Source organism: Macaca mulatta, chromosome 19 (assembly GCF_049350105.2).
Source record: "Macaca mulatta isolate MMU2019108-1 chromosome 19, T2T-MMU8v2.0, whole genome shotgun sequence".
In the NCBI taxonomy this organism is placed as follows: domain Eukaryota; kingdom Metazoa; phylum Chordata; class Mammalia; order Primates; family Cercopithecidae; genus Macaca; species Macaca mulatta.
The window spans coordinates 22096443-22113324 of record NC_133424.1 but is presented as its reverse complement, the minus strand read 5'-3'; the positions used below and the strand labels follow the sequence as shown (position 1 = coordinate 22113324).

Here is a 16882-nt window from a genome sequence, read left to right as displayed (position 1 = left end):
GTGTTTACAAAGCTGCCTGGAAGATTGAACTGGGTGGAGCGCACCGCAGCTCAGCAAGACCAGACTGTATCTCAAGATTCCTCCTCTTTGCGCAGAGCATCTCTGAAAAAAGAGGCAGCAACCACAGTCAGGGGCATATAGATAAAACACCCATCTCCTTGGGACAGCACCTGGGGGAAGGGACAGCTGTGAGAGTAGCTTCAGCAGACTTAAACATCCCTGCTGGACAACTCTGAAGAGAGGAGTGGATCTACCAGCACAGCATTCGAGCTCTGCTAAGGGTCAGACTGCCACCTCAAGTGGGTCCCTGACACCCGTGTCTCCTGATTGAGAGACACCTCCCAGTAGAAGCTGATAGGCACCTCATCAAGAGAGCTCTGGCTGGCATGTGGTGGGTGGCCTCTGGGACGAAGCTTCCAGAGGAAGGAACAGGCAGCAATCTTTGCAGTTCTATCGCCTCCACTGGTGATAACCAGGCAAACAGGGTCTGGAGTGGACCTCCAGCAAGCTCCAGCAGATCTGCAGCAGAGGCGCCTGACTGTTAAAAGGAAAACTAACAAACAGAAAGGAATAGAAGCAACATCTACAAAAAAGATGTTTACTCAGAGACCCCATTCGAAGGTCATCAACATCAAAAACCAAAAGTAGATAAATCCATAAATGGGGAGAAGTCAGTGCAAAAAGGCTGAAAATTCCAAAAACCAGAATGCCTGTTCTCCTCCAAAGGATCACAACTCATCACCAGCAAAGAAACAAAACTGAATGGAGAATAAGTCTGATGAATTGACAAACTCAAATTTGACAAATTTCAGAGGTGGGTAATAATGAACTCCTCCAAGCTAAAGGAACATGTTCTAACCCAATGCCAAGAAGCTAAGAACCTTGAAAAAAGGTCAGAGGTATTGCTAACAAGAATAACCAGTTTAGAGAAGACCATAAATGCCTGATGGAGATGAAAAACACAGCACAAGAACTTCATGAAGCATGCGCAAATATCAATAGCTGAATCAATAAAGTGGAAGAAAACATATCAGAGATTGAAGATCAATTTAATGAAATAAAGCAAGAAGATAAGATTAGAGAAAAAAAGAATAAAAAGAAATGAACAAAGCCTCCAAGAAATATGGGACTATGTGAAAAGACCAAATCTACATTTGATTGGGGTACCTGAAAGTGACAGGGTGAATGGAACCACTCTTCAGGATATCATCCATGAGAATGTCCCCGACCTAGCAAGACAGGCCAACATTCAAATTCAGAAAATACAGAGAACACCACAAAGATAAGAGAAGAGCAACCCCAAGACATAGATTCGTCAGATTCACCAAGGTTGAAATGAAGAAAAAACCGTTGAGGGTAGCCAGAAAGAAAAGCCGGGTTACCCACAAAAGGAAGCCCATTAGACTAACAGTGGATCTCTCTGCAGAAACCCTACAGGCCAGAAGAGACTGGGGGGCCAATATTCAACATTCTTAAAGAAAAGAATTTTCAACCCAGAATTTCATATCTAGCCAAACTAAGCTTCATAAGTAAAGGAGAAATAAAATCCTTTACAGACAAGCAAATGCTGAGAGATTTTGTCACTACCAGGACTGCCTTACAAGAGCTCCTGAAGGAAGCACTGAAAATAACTGGTACCAGCAACTGCAAAAACATACAAAATTGTAAAGACCATTGACACTATGAAGAAACTGCCTCAACTAACGGGCAAAATAACCAGCTAGCAACATAATGACAGGACCAAATTCACACATAACAATATTAACCTTAAATGTAAATGGGCTAAATGCCCCAATTAAAAGACACAGACTGGCAAATTGAGTAAGTCAAGATCCATCAAAGTGCTGTATTCAGGAGATCCAGCTCACGTGCAAAGACACACATAGACTCAAAATAAATGGATGGAGGAATATTTACCAAGCAAATGGAAAGCAAAAGAAAGCACGGGCTGCAATTCTAGTCTCTGATAAAGTAGACTTTAAGCCAACAAAGATCAAAAGAGACAAAGAAGGGCATTACATAATGGTAAAGGGATCAATGCAACAAGAAGAGCTAACTATCCTAAATATATATGCACCCAATACCGGAGAACCCAGAATCACAAAGCAAGTTCTTAAAGACCTACAAAGAGGCTTAGATTCCCACACTATAACAGTTGGAGACTTTAATGCCCCACTGTCAATATTAGCCAGATCACTGCAAAAAAAAAAAAAAAAAAAAAAAAAAACTAACAAGGATATTCAGGACTTGAACTCAGTTCTGGACCAAGAAAACCTAATAGACATCTACAGGACTCTACCACAAATCAACAGAATATACATTCTTCTTGGAATCACATCACACTTATTCCACATGATTGGAAGTAAAACACTCCTCAGCAAATGTAAAAAAAAACGGAAATCATAACAAACAGTCGCTCAGACCACAGTGCAATCAAATTAGAACTCAGGATTAAGAAACTGACTCAAAACCGTACAACTACATGGAAACTGAGCAACCTGCTCCTGAATGACTACAGGGTAAATAATAAAGTGAAGGCAGAAATAAAAAAGTTCTTTGAAATCAATAAGAACAAAGACACAACATATCAGAATCTCTGGGACACAGACAAAGTAGTGTCTAGAAAATTTACAGCAAAAAAATGCCCACAAGAGAAAGCAAGAAAGATCTAAAATTGACAACCTAAAATCACAATTAGAAGAACTAGAGAAACAAGAACAAATTCAAACCCTAGCAGAAGACAAGAAATAACTAAAAACAGAGCAGAACTGAAGGAGACAGAGACACAAAAAATCCTTCAAAAAAAAAAAAAAAAATCAATGAATCCAGGAGCTGGTTTTTTGAAAGGATCAACAAAATAGATAGACTGCTAGCCAGTCTAATAAAGAAGAAAGTAGAGAAGAATCAAATAGATGCAATCAAAAATAATAAAGGGGCCATCACCACTGATTCCGCAGAAATAAAAACTACCATCAGAGAATAAACCTATCTACACAAATAAACTAGAAAATCTAGAAGAAATGAATAAATTCCTGGACACATACACCCTCCCAAGTCTAACTCAGGAAGAAGTCAAATCCCTGAATAGATCAATAACAAGTTCTGAAATCGAGGCAGTAATGATGAGCCTACCAACCAAAAATGTCCAGGACCCGATGAATTCACAGCCTATGTATAAGAGGTACAAAGAAGAGCTGATTCTATTATTTCTGAAACTATTCTCAACAACAGAAAAAGAGGGATTCCTCCCTAACTCATTTTATGCGGCCAGCATAATCTTGATACCAAAACCTAGCAGAGACAACAAAAAAAGAAAATTTCAGGTCCATATCCCTGATGAATATGGATGCAAAAATCCTCAATAAAATACTGGCAAATCGAATCCAGCAGCACATCAAAAAGCTTATCTACCGTGATCAAGTCAGCTTCATCCCTGGGATGCAAGGCTGGTTCAACATACACAAATCAATAAACCTAATTGATCGCATAAACAGAACCAATGACAAAAACCACATGATCATCTCAATAGAGGCAGAAAAGGCCTTCGACAAAATTCAACAGCCTTCATACTAAAAACTCGCAATAAACTAGGTATAGATGGAACATATCTCAAAATAATAAGAGCTATTTATGGCAACCCCCCAGACAATATCATACTGAATGGGGAAAAACTGGAAGCATTCCCTTTGAAAACTGGCACAAGACAAGGATGGCCTCTCTTACCACTCTTATTCAACATAGTATTGGAAGTTCTGGTGACAGCAATCAGGCAAGAAAAAGAAATAAAGGATATTCAAATAGGAAAAGAGGAAGTCAAATTGTCTCTATTTGCAGATGACATGATTGTATATTTAGAAAACCCCATTGTCTCAGTCCAAAACCTCTCTAAGCAGACAAGCAACTTCAGCAAAGTCGCAGAATACAAAATCAATGTGCAAAAATCACAAGCATTCTTATACACCAATAATAGAGAGCCAAATCATGAGTGAACTCCCATTCACAATTGCTACAAAGAAAATAAAATACCTAGGAATACAATTTACCAGGGATGTGAAGGACCTCTTCAAGGAGAACTACAAACCACTGCTCAAGAAAATAAGAGAAGCCAGGCACAGTGGCTCCCGCCTCTAATCCCAGCACTTTGGGAGGTCGAGGCGGGCGGATCAGGAGGTCAAGAGATCAAGACCATCCTGGCTAACATGGTGAAACCCCGTCTCTACTAAAAATATAAAAAATTAGCTGGGTGTGGTGGCGCGCACCTGTAGTCCCAGCTATTCAGAGGCTGAGGCAGGAGAATGGCATGAACCCAGGAGGAGGAGCTTGCAGTGGGCAGAGATTCTGCCACCACACTCCAGCCTGGGTGACAGAGCAAGACTCTGTGGAAAGAAAGGGAAGGGAAGGGAAGGGAAGGGAGGGGAGGGGAGGGGAAGGGAGGGGAGGGGAGGGGAGGGGAAGGGGAGGGAAGGGAAGGGAGAAAGAAGGCCGGGCGCGGTGGCTCAAGCCTGTAATCCCAGCACTTTGGGAGGCCGAGACGGGCGGATCACGAGGTCAGGAGATCGAGACCATCCTGGTTAACACGGTGAAACCCCGTCTCTACTAAAAAATACAAAAAACTAGCCGGCCGAGGTGGCGGACGCCTGTAGTCCCAGCTACTCGGGAGGCGGAGGCAGGAGAATGGCGTGAACCCGGGAGGCGGAGCTTGCAGTGAGCTGAGATCCGGCCACTGCACTCCAGCCTGGGTGACAGCGCGAGACTCCGTCTCAAAAAAAAAAAAAAAAAGAAAAAGAAAGAAAGAAAGAGAGAAGGCCGGGCGCGGTGGCTCAAGCCTGTAATCCCAGCACTTTGGGAGGCCGAGACGGGCGGATCACAAGGTCAGGAGATCGAGACCATCCTGGCTAACATGGTGAAACCCCGTCTCTACTAAAAATACAAAAAACTAGCCGGGCGAGGTGGCGGGCGCCTATAGTCCCAGCTACTCTGGAGGCTGAGGCAGGAGAATGGCGTGAACCCGGGAGGCGGAGCTTGCAGTGAGCTGAGACCCGGCCACTGCACTCCAGCCTGGGCGACAGAGCGAGACTCCGTCTCAAAAAAAAAAAAAAAAAAAAGAAAGAGAGAAAGAGAGAGAGAAACAAAGAAAGAGAAAGAAAGAAAGAAAGAAAGAAAGAAAGAAAGAAAGAAAGAAAGAAAGAAAGAAAGAAAGAAAGAAAGAAAGAAAGAAAAGAAAGAAAGAAAAGAAAGAAAAGAAAGAAAGAAAGAAAGAAAGAAAGAAAGAAAGAAAGAAAGAAAGAAAGAAAGAAAGAAAGAGTGAGCAAGCAAGCAGGCCGGGCGCGGTGGCTCAAGCCTGTAATCCCAGCACTTTGGGAGACCGAGACGGGCGGATCACGAGGTCAGGAGATCGAGACCATCCTGGTTAACACGGTGAAACCCCGTCTCTACTAAAAAATACAAAAAACTAGCCGGCCGAGGTGGCGGACGCCTGTAGTCCCAGCTACTCGGGAGGCGGAGGCAGGAGAATGGCGTGAACCCGGGAGGCGGAGCTTGCAGTGAGCTGAGATCCGGCCACTGCACTCCAGCCTGGGTGACAGCGCGAGACTCCGTCTCAAAAAAAAAAAAAAAAAAAAAAAGAAAGAAAGAAGGAAAGAAGGAAAGAAAGAAAGAAAGAGAGAGAGAGAGAAACAAAGAAAGAAAAAGAAAGAAAGAAAGAAAGAAAGAAAGAAAGAAAGAAAGAAAGAAAGAAAGAAAGAAAGAGAGAAAGAGAGAGAAAAGAAGAGAGGACACAAAAAAATGGAAGAACATTCCATGGCTGGGCGCAGTGGCTCATGCCTGTAATCCCAGCACTTTGGGAGGCCGAGTCGGATGGATCACGAGGTCAGGAGATTGAGATCATCCTGGCTAACACTGTGAAACACTGTCTCTACTAAAAATACAAAAAATTAGCAGGGCCTGGAGGCGGGCGCCTGGAGTCCCAGCTACTTGGGAGGCTGAGGCAGGAGAATGGCGCAAACCTGAGGCAGGAGAATGGTGCAAACCTGGGAGGTGGAGCTTGCAGCGAGCTTCGATCGTGTCACTGCACTTCAGCCTGGGCGACAGGGCAAGACTCTGTCTAAAAAAAAAAACAAAAAAAAGAGAAAGGAAGAACATTCCATGCTGATGCATAGAAAGAATCAATATTGTGAAAATGGCCATACTGCCCAAAGTAATTTATAGATTCAATGCTATCCCCATCAAGCTACCATTGACTTTTTTCACAGAATTAGAAAAAACTAATTTAAATTTCTTATGGAACCAAAAAAAAAAAACCTCATATAGCCAAGACAATCCTAAGCAAAAAGAACAAAGCTGGAGGCATCATGCTACCTGATTTCAAACTATACTACAAGTCTACAGTAACAAAAACAGTAAGGTACTGGTATCAAAACATATATATAGACCAATGGAATGAACAGAGGCCTCAGAAATAACACCACACATCTACAACCATCTGATCTTTGAGAAAACTGACTAAAACAAGCAATGGGGAAAGGATTCCCTATTTAATAAATGGTGTTGAAAAAACTGGCTAGCCATATGCAGAAAACTGAAACTAGACTCCTTCCTTACACTTTATACAAAAATTAAGATGGATGAAAGACTTAAATGTTCCATATCAAACCATAAAAACCCTAGAAGAAAACCTAGACAATACTCTTCAGAACACAGGCATGGGCAAAGACTTCATGACTAAAACACCAAAAACAATGGCAACAAAAGCCAAAATTGACAAATGGAACCTAATTAAACTAAAGAACTTCTGCATACCAAAGGAAACTATTCTCAGAGTGAACAGGCAACCTACGGAATGGGAGAAAAATTTTGCAATCTATCCAATCTGGCAAAGGGCTAATACCAGGATCTACAAAGAACTTAAACAAATTTACAAGTGGGCAAAGGATATGGACACTTCTCAAAAAGACATTTACATGGCCAACAAACATATGAAAAAAAACACATCATCACTGGTCACTGGAGAAATGCAAATCGAAACCAAAATGAGATACGATCCCATGCCAGTTAGAATGGCGATCATTAATAAGTCAGGAAACAACAGATGCTGGAGAAGATGTGGAGAAGTAGAAAAGTTTTTACACTGCAGGTTGGAGTGTAAATTAGTTCAGCCATTGTGGAAGACAATGTGTTGATTCCTCAAGGATCTAGAACTAGAAATACCAGTTGACCCAGCAATTCCATTACTGGTTATATACCCAAAAGATAATAAATCATTCTACTATAAAGGCACATGAACACGTATGTTTTTTGCAGCACTATTCACAATAGCAAAGACTTGGAACCAACCCAAATGCCCATCAGTAATATACTGGATAAAGAAAATGTGGCACATATACACCACGGAACACTACGCAGCCATTAAAAAAAATGAGTTCATGTCCTTTGCAGGGACATAGATGAAGCTGAAAACCATCATTCTCAGCAAACTAACACAAGAACAGAAAACCAAACACAGCATGTTCTCACTCATAAGTGGGAGTTGAACAATGAGAACACAGGTACACAGGAAGGGGAACATCACACACGGGGGTCTGTCGGGGGGTGGGGGGCTAGGGAAGGGATAACATTAGGAGAAATACCTAAAGTAGATAATGAGTTGATGAGTGCAGCAAACCTCCATGGCACGTGCATACCTAAGTAACAAGCCTGCATGTTCTGCACATGTACCCCAGAATTTAAATTATAATTAAAAAAACAAAACAGAATATTAATAAGGAAACAGACTACATAAAGGAGGCATAAAACAACTATTTCTGACAGAGGTATAGAGAGCACTCCTCAACATCAGGATACACACCCTTCTTAATAGCTCATACAATATATTTCTTGATAGATCACATCTTGGGCCAAAAAAGAAGTCTTACCAAACTTTTTAAAACAAATTTTATGAATTATTTTCTATGACTAAACTCGATTGCAAGTATACAACAAAAATAGAAAACAACTGAAAACAAAAAAATAGGCCAGGCACAGTGGTTCACACCTGTAATCCCAGCACCTTGGAAGGCCAGGGTGGGAGAATCACAAGGTCAGGAGATCAAGACCATTCTGGCCAACATGGGTGAAACCCTGTCTCTACTAAAATACAAAAAACTAACGAGGTTTGGTGGCACACACCTGTAGTCCCAGCTACTAGGGAGGCTGAGGCAGGTGAATCACTTGAACTCAAGAGGTGGAGTTGCAATGAGCTGAGATCATGCCACTGCACTTCAGCCTGGTGATAGAGCAAGACTCCATCTCAAAAAGACAAAAACAAACAAACAAACAAACTATATGTGTGTGTATATATATGAATTTAACAAAACACTCGAGCATGCTCTTATGTAAAGGTTGTAATGTTAATATTGTAAAGATGTTCATCCTGCTTAATGTAATCTACAAATTTAATGAAATGTTTTTCAAATTTCTCATTGCATTTTTGAAAAAATAGAAATAGCAACCCTAAGTGTATATAGAATCTCAAGACAATAGAGTTCCCAACAATCTTAAAATAATAATAATAATAAAGCAATATTGCAGGCATTAAAGTTCCTGATTTCAAAAGACATTCCAAGCTGCAGAACTAAAACAATCTGGTATAAGTATAAGGAAGAAAAATTAGACTAATAAAATAGAATGCAACACTTACATATACTTTAACATGGTCATATGAGAAGTCATTTACAGAGCAATAATTATTACTGTAAGCTAATAGGTAAAGGCAATGCAAATTTCTATTGCCAAATCATTCAGTAAATATAATCTGAAATATAAAAATACTGGAATATCACTCAGTTTTCAAAAAGCAGAAAATATTCTACCAATTATAAAGATAAATCTTGATAACATTATGCAAAATGAAATGACTCAGCCACAAAAAGACAAAGATTGTATGAGACAGACAGATATAAAGCATTTACACACTTAGAAACAGATAAAAATAAAAAGGTCTCCTATTTGCTTAACCCGTAACAGCAAGAAAGTTTGTCAGTCATCTGTGACAAAAATGTCTTAATGAGAGAACCAGGCATCATGGTTAACATCTGTAATGACAGCTACATAGTACAGTAAGGTTGGAGAATGGCTTCAGGCCAAAATTTTACGACCAATCTGGGTTATGTAGTGAGACGCCATCTCAGAAATAAGTGCCTTTAAGAGAGCTTTGAGATCCAGGGAGAGAATTGTGAAACTTTGCCGAGCCCAAGGTCGAGGAGCACCCTTTTCAGAAGGCAAGCTTTCATTCAGGTGGCAAACTACAGGATCCCTGCTCTTGACTACAGACACAGAAAATGTCCCACCCAACTTGGTCCCACTGAGAATTTTGAACTTACTGTGTAATCATCCCAAACTCCTCCCAGCCACAGTTTGTGAGAGGTCTTAAGTCTTCCAGAAGCCCGGAGAGAGATACCAATTTAGACCCATGCTGGCAGGCTGGCAGACCTTGGTCCTTACTGTGGTCCTAATAGCAGTTCCAGCTTCCTAAGTCACAGTTCATGGCCACTTCTGCCCATGTAGAAAGCCACAGTGACCTCAGAAATCCTCTCTAGTACTCAGTGAAAACCATACTAATCCACATCCTAATACAAAGCCCACCATATGCAGACCTAACTGTAGAACCTGCCCTAGCATCTATCCTACTGAGTAAAGTCCTGAAGGATATTTACTCTGTCCAAAAATAAAATGAGAATTACAATTACCCAAGCCCCTTCCAATAAGCCAACCCTAGTCCAGAGCCAGCAGCCTTGTGACCAAGCTACAACCCCACTCAACTACAAACCCAGAGGGCATTCTGTCACCCTAGGGGCCCAACAAAAGACTTTTACCCTCTGAAACCTTAAACTTGAAGTTTACAAAAACTTTAAGAGGTGTTTGCTCCTTCAAATTCAGACACCAATGCAAAAGTATATTGTGCCCATTGTCAATGCCTCTATTTTAACACAGCACTTGATGTGGAAGAAAAATTAGTCAAAAAAAATTTAAAGTCACTGAAATTAAAGACAAATAAGTAAAATGTTGCTGTTTGTAGATCTTGCAATGTTCTCTATAAAAAACCATAAACAGTACATTAAAACCTTTTGAAACCAATAAGTACACTCCATAAATTAGCAAAATATAAAATTAACATACAAGTATAAGTTATGATTCCATACACTGAAACTGTCTGATAAAAGAGGAAGAAAACAATCTTATTTACAATCACACTAAAATAATAAATATCTGAGAACAAATTTAACTGACGAGCTGAAAAAGTTTTCAAGTGAAAGACTTATCAATGAAAAATGAGAACACAAATAAATTTAAATATATTTTATGTCTATCAATTCAAAGAATAAATGTTAAAATGCCATTTTATCCAAAGTGCTCTCTAGATTCAGTGAACTCTCTATCAATATTCCAGTGTTTTTTTTTCACAGTAATGAAAAATACAATCATAAAATTTACATGAAACCACAAGAAACTGTGAATAGCCAAAGCAATCTTGAAGAAAAAGAAAAAAGCAGGACATCATACTTTAAAATTTCAAACTATATTTCAAGACTATAGTAATAAAAACAGAATGAAATGTGCAGAAAAATGAACCAAAAAAACTCAATGATACAGAAACCACTAGTCTCACACATTTCAGAAATGATGGAAAAAGAGAATGTAAAAGATAGTTTAACATGGAGTATCTTAAAATTATGCAGATATCTGTGTGTCCACAAAAACAAACAAACAAAAAGTCAGAATGTTCACTCTCTTGTATGCCATGAACAGTACTTTAGCTGTCACTGTAAACTTGAAGGAAGATTACGGAAGTGAAAGAAGAAATCTTAGAAATTTTAAAAGCATAAGACAGAAGATGCCCGTGTGTGAGAGAAAATTAAAAAATAAAAATAAAAATAAGGCTTTCCAGAAACTACTTCTTTCGGAGCACAGCTTCCAGAATCACTTTAAGGACTGGCTTCCTCCTTGACTTTGGACCTCTCATCCATGTTGTCTGTATTCACTCTCACCTACCTGGGGGTTCTTCCACCATCTCATGTCTCTTCATATTCCAGGGCTCTTTTCCTTGCTCCAGAAAAATGATGAGGTCTGGCTTAAAGGCAGCAATACCTGTTTTATTAAAAATGAACAACATGCGTCTTGCTCATATTCTCCAATTACCAACTTAGTAATGTGCTCAGTAAAGAGGATGTAATAGAATATTCTAATACATTTATCCCAAAATACTAAATTATAACATGTTGGGAAAAAGGCTTATGGAGTGCCTGCATAAACTGGCCATAAAAATATGGGACAATAAGTTGTGGAAAGTTACAGGAGGTCTCTGAGAAGGAAAGCCTCCTTATTACCATCACGTTCCCATGACCAGAGCTTGACCTGCTCCCTTATTTATAAACACTGTGCTCAAGGAGAAAGATACTCCTTTGAAGCATTGGAATGTGGCCAGATATGCTGGCTCCCAGTTAGGCCCACTCCCCACAGCTGCTCTCTGATAAGTTAAAGAATAAATCAGTAGTTAAGTTTATGCTGCTTCAGCACAAAGAAAATGTACCCCAACTACCACTACTCTAGGTGTATGACACACCGCCTCCCTTTCACCGTTTCACCCCTTCTCATTCCTTCATCCCCACCACACTTTATGTACCCTACAGGTGGTGTTAAGGCTGGTCCCCAACAATAACAGAAATTTCTAAATATTTAGAAAATACTCTAATTTTGCAGGTTCTTAATTTTATCACCTGGTACTACTGAATTAAAACTTGGGGGTTGCCAGCAAACTTTTTTTTTTTTTTTTTTTTTTTTTTTGAGACGGAGTCTGGCTCTGTCACCCAGGCTGGATGGAGTGCAGTGGCGCGATCTCGGCTCACTGCAAGCTCCGCCTCCCGGGTTTACGCCATTCTCCTGCCTCAGCCTCCCGAGTAGCTGGGACTACAGGCGCCCGCCACCTCGCCCGGCTAGTTTTTTGTATTTTTTAGTAGAGACGGGGTTTCACCGTGTTAGCCAGGATGGTCTCGATCTCCTGACCTCGTGATCCGCCCGTCTCGGCCTCCCAAAGTGCTGGGATTACAGGCTTGAGCCACCGCGCCCGGCCTGCCAGCAAACTTTTGAAATTACCATTAATCTAAAGTGAAGGACACAGATCAGCTCAAAAATGTGGTAAGTTCAGGTCAAGATGAAACATCTTGAAATTTTTTTTCTATATGGAAAAATCCCCATGATTTTCTTGAAAACAAAAATCTGAAAGCATAAATTACCAAAAAGAAATTATACAAAAAAGAAATGATGTTGGGAGCTGAAAGCCTGAGGGTCGTGACCCACTCAGCATTCCACTGGAGGCTATATGATCAAACAGCAAACTGTTTATCATGAATGCAAAATGTGGGCAAACTCGCTTCTGCTCCTGCCACCAGAAGGTACATTGAGGGCAGTCACTCCCTGGTGCCATGTTTCTTGAGGTTATCTACTGTAACATCTGGAGACTACTGTTCAAAGAATGCAGTCGTGCAGTCCTGCACTGAGTCAAGCAGCTGACCACAACCTCCCCCTTCTCCCTATCTCCTTGATTCAATAAATACAAAGGGCTATAGAGGCTCAGGGCCCTTATTACTAGAAGCAAAGAGTCCCCTGACTCCTTCTTCCAAATATACTCTTTTTTCTTTGTCTTTATTCCCACATTCATCCCCCTTTGTTCAGTCCAATAAGGTCTGCAGCAAAGCGGCATCCACACACAGGGACTTTGAGACATGAATGAAGAAAGGTCTGCTGGAGCAGAAGTGAAATTGACCAGATGAATGGGGACCCTGAGACAAAATTGCCAGAAGTGGATATAAGGTCAGTGCTCTAAAGAAATACTGGGAATGGGAACTTTCTGAATCAAGGTAACATGAGCAGAATTTGTCTATTGAAGAAACACATTTATGTGCAGTTGCTTAAAGTTCTGTTGAAACAGTCTGGAGCTCAAGTTAATTCACAGACATTAACTAAGCTTCTGAAGGAGGTTATTACGTATAACTTATGGTTTCTGCAGGCAGGCACTCTCAATGTGGAAAATTGGGACAGAGTAGGAGACGGATTGAAATGGGTTCATCAAAAAGGCCTTAAAGTAGACCCTTCTGTTCTTTTCTGCTTGGGGTTTGGTTTGCACAGTCCTACTGCTGCTGTCTCCTTCTTATTCTGTCAGACAACAAGAGTCAGGTTCTGAGTCTCAAGAATTAAAAAGATAATTTGTTCCTCCGACAATGCCTATTGAAAATAATGAGCAAAAGAAAGGGGAGAATTGGCCACTTGCTAAGCAGGAGAAAGGAGAGGAGAATTGGCCTTTGCCACCCCCTGCAATAACAGAAGTAGAAACCCCCATACAAAATAATTTTGCATGCTGCTGCTGTGGCTGGGGAGCCTTTAGGACCTTGTGCTTTTCCTATTACTGTGAGGCCTGATCCGAACAATCCACAACATCTTTTACATAAGCACACTCCTGTACAGTTTAAATTACTAAAAGAATTAAAAGTTAGTGTGGTTAATACTAGAGTGCAAACCCCATTCACTACAGGGCTGTTAGAATCAGTGTTCAGAGCCATGCACCTCCCACCCTTTCATATAAAACATTTGGCTTGCACTTGCTTATCCACCAGGGCACACCTGACATGGAGTTTAAATTGGCAAGAAATGTGTGCAGATCAGGCAAGGTAGAACCACGCCACTGGTCAAGGAAACATTACAGAGGAAATGATGACAGGCAGTGGCCCATTTTCAGATCTGGTGCAACAATTAATATTCCCAGAGGCTGCTTACCACGGGTCTGCCTTAGCCGCCAAGCATGCTTGCAGAACAATACCTGAAGAGGGAGTTCCAGTGCAGCCTTTCTACATATCATGCAGGGATCATGAGAGCCTTATGCACAATTTATCGCATGGTTGCTAGAGGCAGTGTGGCATCAGATCCCTCATGTCCCTGCTCCAGAAATACTTACTATAATTCTAACCTATGAAAACACAAATGCAGATTGCAAGTGAGCAGTGGCTCCTGTGAGATTCACAAAAAGATTGGGGAATTACCTTAAAGCTTGTCAGAATGTAGAAATTGAATTTCATTGTTCCACAATGTTAGCACAAGTAATGGCTAGTTTAGTAGTGGACAGATCTAAAAGGAGCCAAGGGTCAAACCCTAAAGTGGAAAAATGTTATAATTGTGGAAAAACTGGACATTTCAAAAAGGGATGTCACCAGATCCCAGGACAGAAAGGACCTTACAATGCAGTGCCCCCAACCCTGAGCAGAAAAAACACCAGGACTCTGTCCTCACTGTAACAAAGGGAATCACTGGGCTGCAACAGTGGAAATCATTGGGCTAATCAGTGCCACTCAAAATTTCATCATAATGACAACCCCCTGTCAGGAAACGACAAGGGGCCCTGGACCCAGGCCCCTCAAACAATGAAGGCATTCCCATTTCAGACCACAACCCCATTTAAAGGGTTGGTCCCAGGAGAAACATTGATTTCCTCTCCCCAGGAACACCAGGAAGTACTGGATTAGATCTCCCAGTCAGAGAAAGAATTACATTAGTTGCAGGAGACAAACCTACCAAAGTACCCACTGTCACTTTGGGGACCTTTACAAGCAGGACACATGGGACTAATTTTAGGCAATAGCTGCCTTAACTTGCAAGGCATCACTGTAGTCCCAGGAGTAGTTGACTCTGATTATGAAGGAGAAATTCAAGTAGTTTTAATGTCACAAGATCTTTGGGTTTTTGAACCAGGGGAATATATAGTGTAATTATTGCTTATGTCCTGTAAATTACACCCTTCTCCACAAAAGGAGAAATGAGGAAATAAAGGGTTTGGGAGCACAACTACATGAGAAATCCATCTATCACAACCCATAGTCTCTAATAGACCCAGCTGTGTAGTGCAAATTAAAGGAAAGAAATTTTATGGGCTTATTGAAACAGGAGCTGATGTGTCAGTAATATCCGGTAAAAATTAGCCCCAATTTTGGCCCATTTTGGGTCGCATTCCTGGGCTATGGATTCCTGTTAATCTGTCCGAGTCTTGGGCTGCCACCCCTTCTTTGCACTTCATGAAACTTCTTCTAACTCAACTTACTCATCGTGTCCATAGAGCCTTAGGCATGATAATTTTTGCTATTGTTTCCTTGGTCACACTAATAACTTCTGTTGTGATGTCCTCTGTAGCTTTGCATAGTTCTATTCAACAGTTCTATGTTGAGGAGAACAAGTACAAAGCTTCAATTGCAACAGCAATTGCGTTGTCATTTAAATCACACTCATATTTGTGTAACCAACTTAGAACATAACCAAAGTGAGTATCCATGGGGCCTTGTGAGAGCCCATTTGCAGGGAGCTTTCACATCCAACATCACCTTTAATACTGATGAATTACAAAACAAAATTCTTGATTTAAATAGGCAAATTCAAGAGTTTCAGCCTTCTTTAGAAGACTGGATCGAATTCCAGCAAGGCCCGGAGAGCCTCAATCCTTGGACCTATCTAAAGCACCACATTAAAATCTCATATGTGGTTCTTGGAGTAATGCTGTTCTCTGTTTTCTCTTCATAGTCTGTAAAATCGGATGGACCAGAATATGAGAGCTGCCCAACCTGGCCTTACATTCATTCGGTTAATGCTAAACAGAAAGGGGGAAACGTTGGGAGCTGAAAGCCTGAGGGTCATGACCAACTCAGCATTCCACTGGAGGCTATATGATCAAAGAGTAAACTGTTTATAATGAATGCAGAATGTGGGCAAACTCGCATCTGCTCCTGCCACCAGAAGGTACACTGAGGGCAGTCATCCCCTGGTGCCATGCTCCTTGTGGTTATCTACTGGAACATCTGGAGAGTACTGTTTCAAGAATACAGTCATGTAGGCCTGCGTTAAGTCAAGCAACTGACCACAACCTCCTCCTCCTCCCTATCTCCTTTACTTAGTAAATACAAAAGGGCTATAGAAGCTCAGGTCCCTTGTTCACTAGAAGCAAGGAGCCCCCTGACCACTTCTTCCAAATATACTCTTTTGTCTTTGTCTTTATTCTCACGTTCATCGTCCTTTGTTCAGTCCAATAAGGTCTGCAGCAAAATGAAACCTGTAGCATATACTAGGAATTGCGTATTAAAGTTATTCTCACCCAGGAAGACCAGGTTTCTGTAGTTCTCTAACATCACATTTCTATATAAATTCTGCTGTGCAGTGTCCAGGCATTGCCACTCCTCCAGAGACAATTCTATGGCCACATCCCTAAATGTCAGTGATCCCTGGAAAACACAAACAAACACACATATTTACCAATTGGTCATGGGCAGAATTTTTAATTTCACTCAAGGTAAAATGGAGAAAGTAAAGAGAGCTGGTTCTGACTTATAAGCAGAATGGAAATTATTCAATAAAATAGTTTTCAACACAGAAATATTCTCTAATGTTTTCTCTAACTCTGACAAAAGAAAGTGGTATAAGATCCATAACATCAGTGTATATGTAATATTTTTCTAGATAATAAAGTATAAATTGAGGGCACAAACACTAGCACGTACAATTTTGAGTGCTGTATTTACACCATACAGAATTAATTGTGTGCTGGGCGTGGTGACTCATGCCTGTAATCCCAGCACTTTGGGAGGCAGAGGTGGGCAGATCACCTGAGGTTGGGAGTTCGAGACCAGTCTGACCAACATGGAGAAACTCCGTCTCTACTAAAAACACAAAATTAGCCAGGCGTAGGGGTGCATGCCTGCAATGCTAGCTACTTGGGAGGCTGAGGCAGGAGAATCACTTGAACCCGGGAGGCGGAGGTTGCAGTGAGCCAAGATCACACCATTGTACTCCAGCTTGGGCAACATAAGTGAAACTCCAT

At 41.0% G+C, this 16882-nt stretch overlaps 1 protein-coding gene across 3 annotated transcripts in view; it reads right to left on the bottom strand.

Annotated features, from left to right (window-relative positions):
• LOC721315 (uncharacterized) overlaps positions 1-16882 on the bottom strand; it is a 219091-nt gene that overhangs the window by 188389 nt on the left and 13820 nt on the right. For all 3 annotated transcript variants that reach the window (XM_077978585.1, XM_077978586.1, XM_077978587.1), the window contains exons 2-3: positions 16160-16286; positions 11026-11121 (exon numbers count right to left, since the gene is read on the bottom strand). In XM_077978585.1, coding sequence (XP_077834711.1) covers positions 11026-11121; positions 16160-16286 — 223 coding nt within the window. The remainder of the gene's footprint in view (positions 1-11025; positions 11122-16159; positions 16287-16882) is intronic.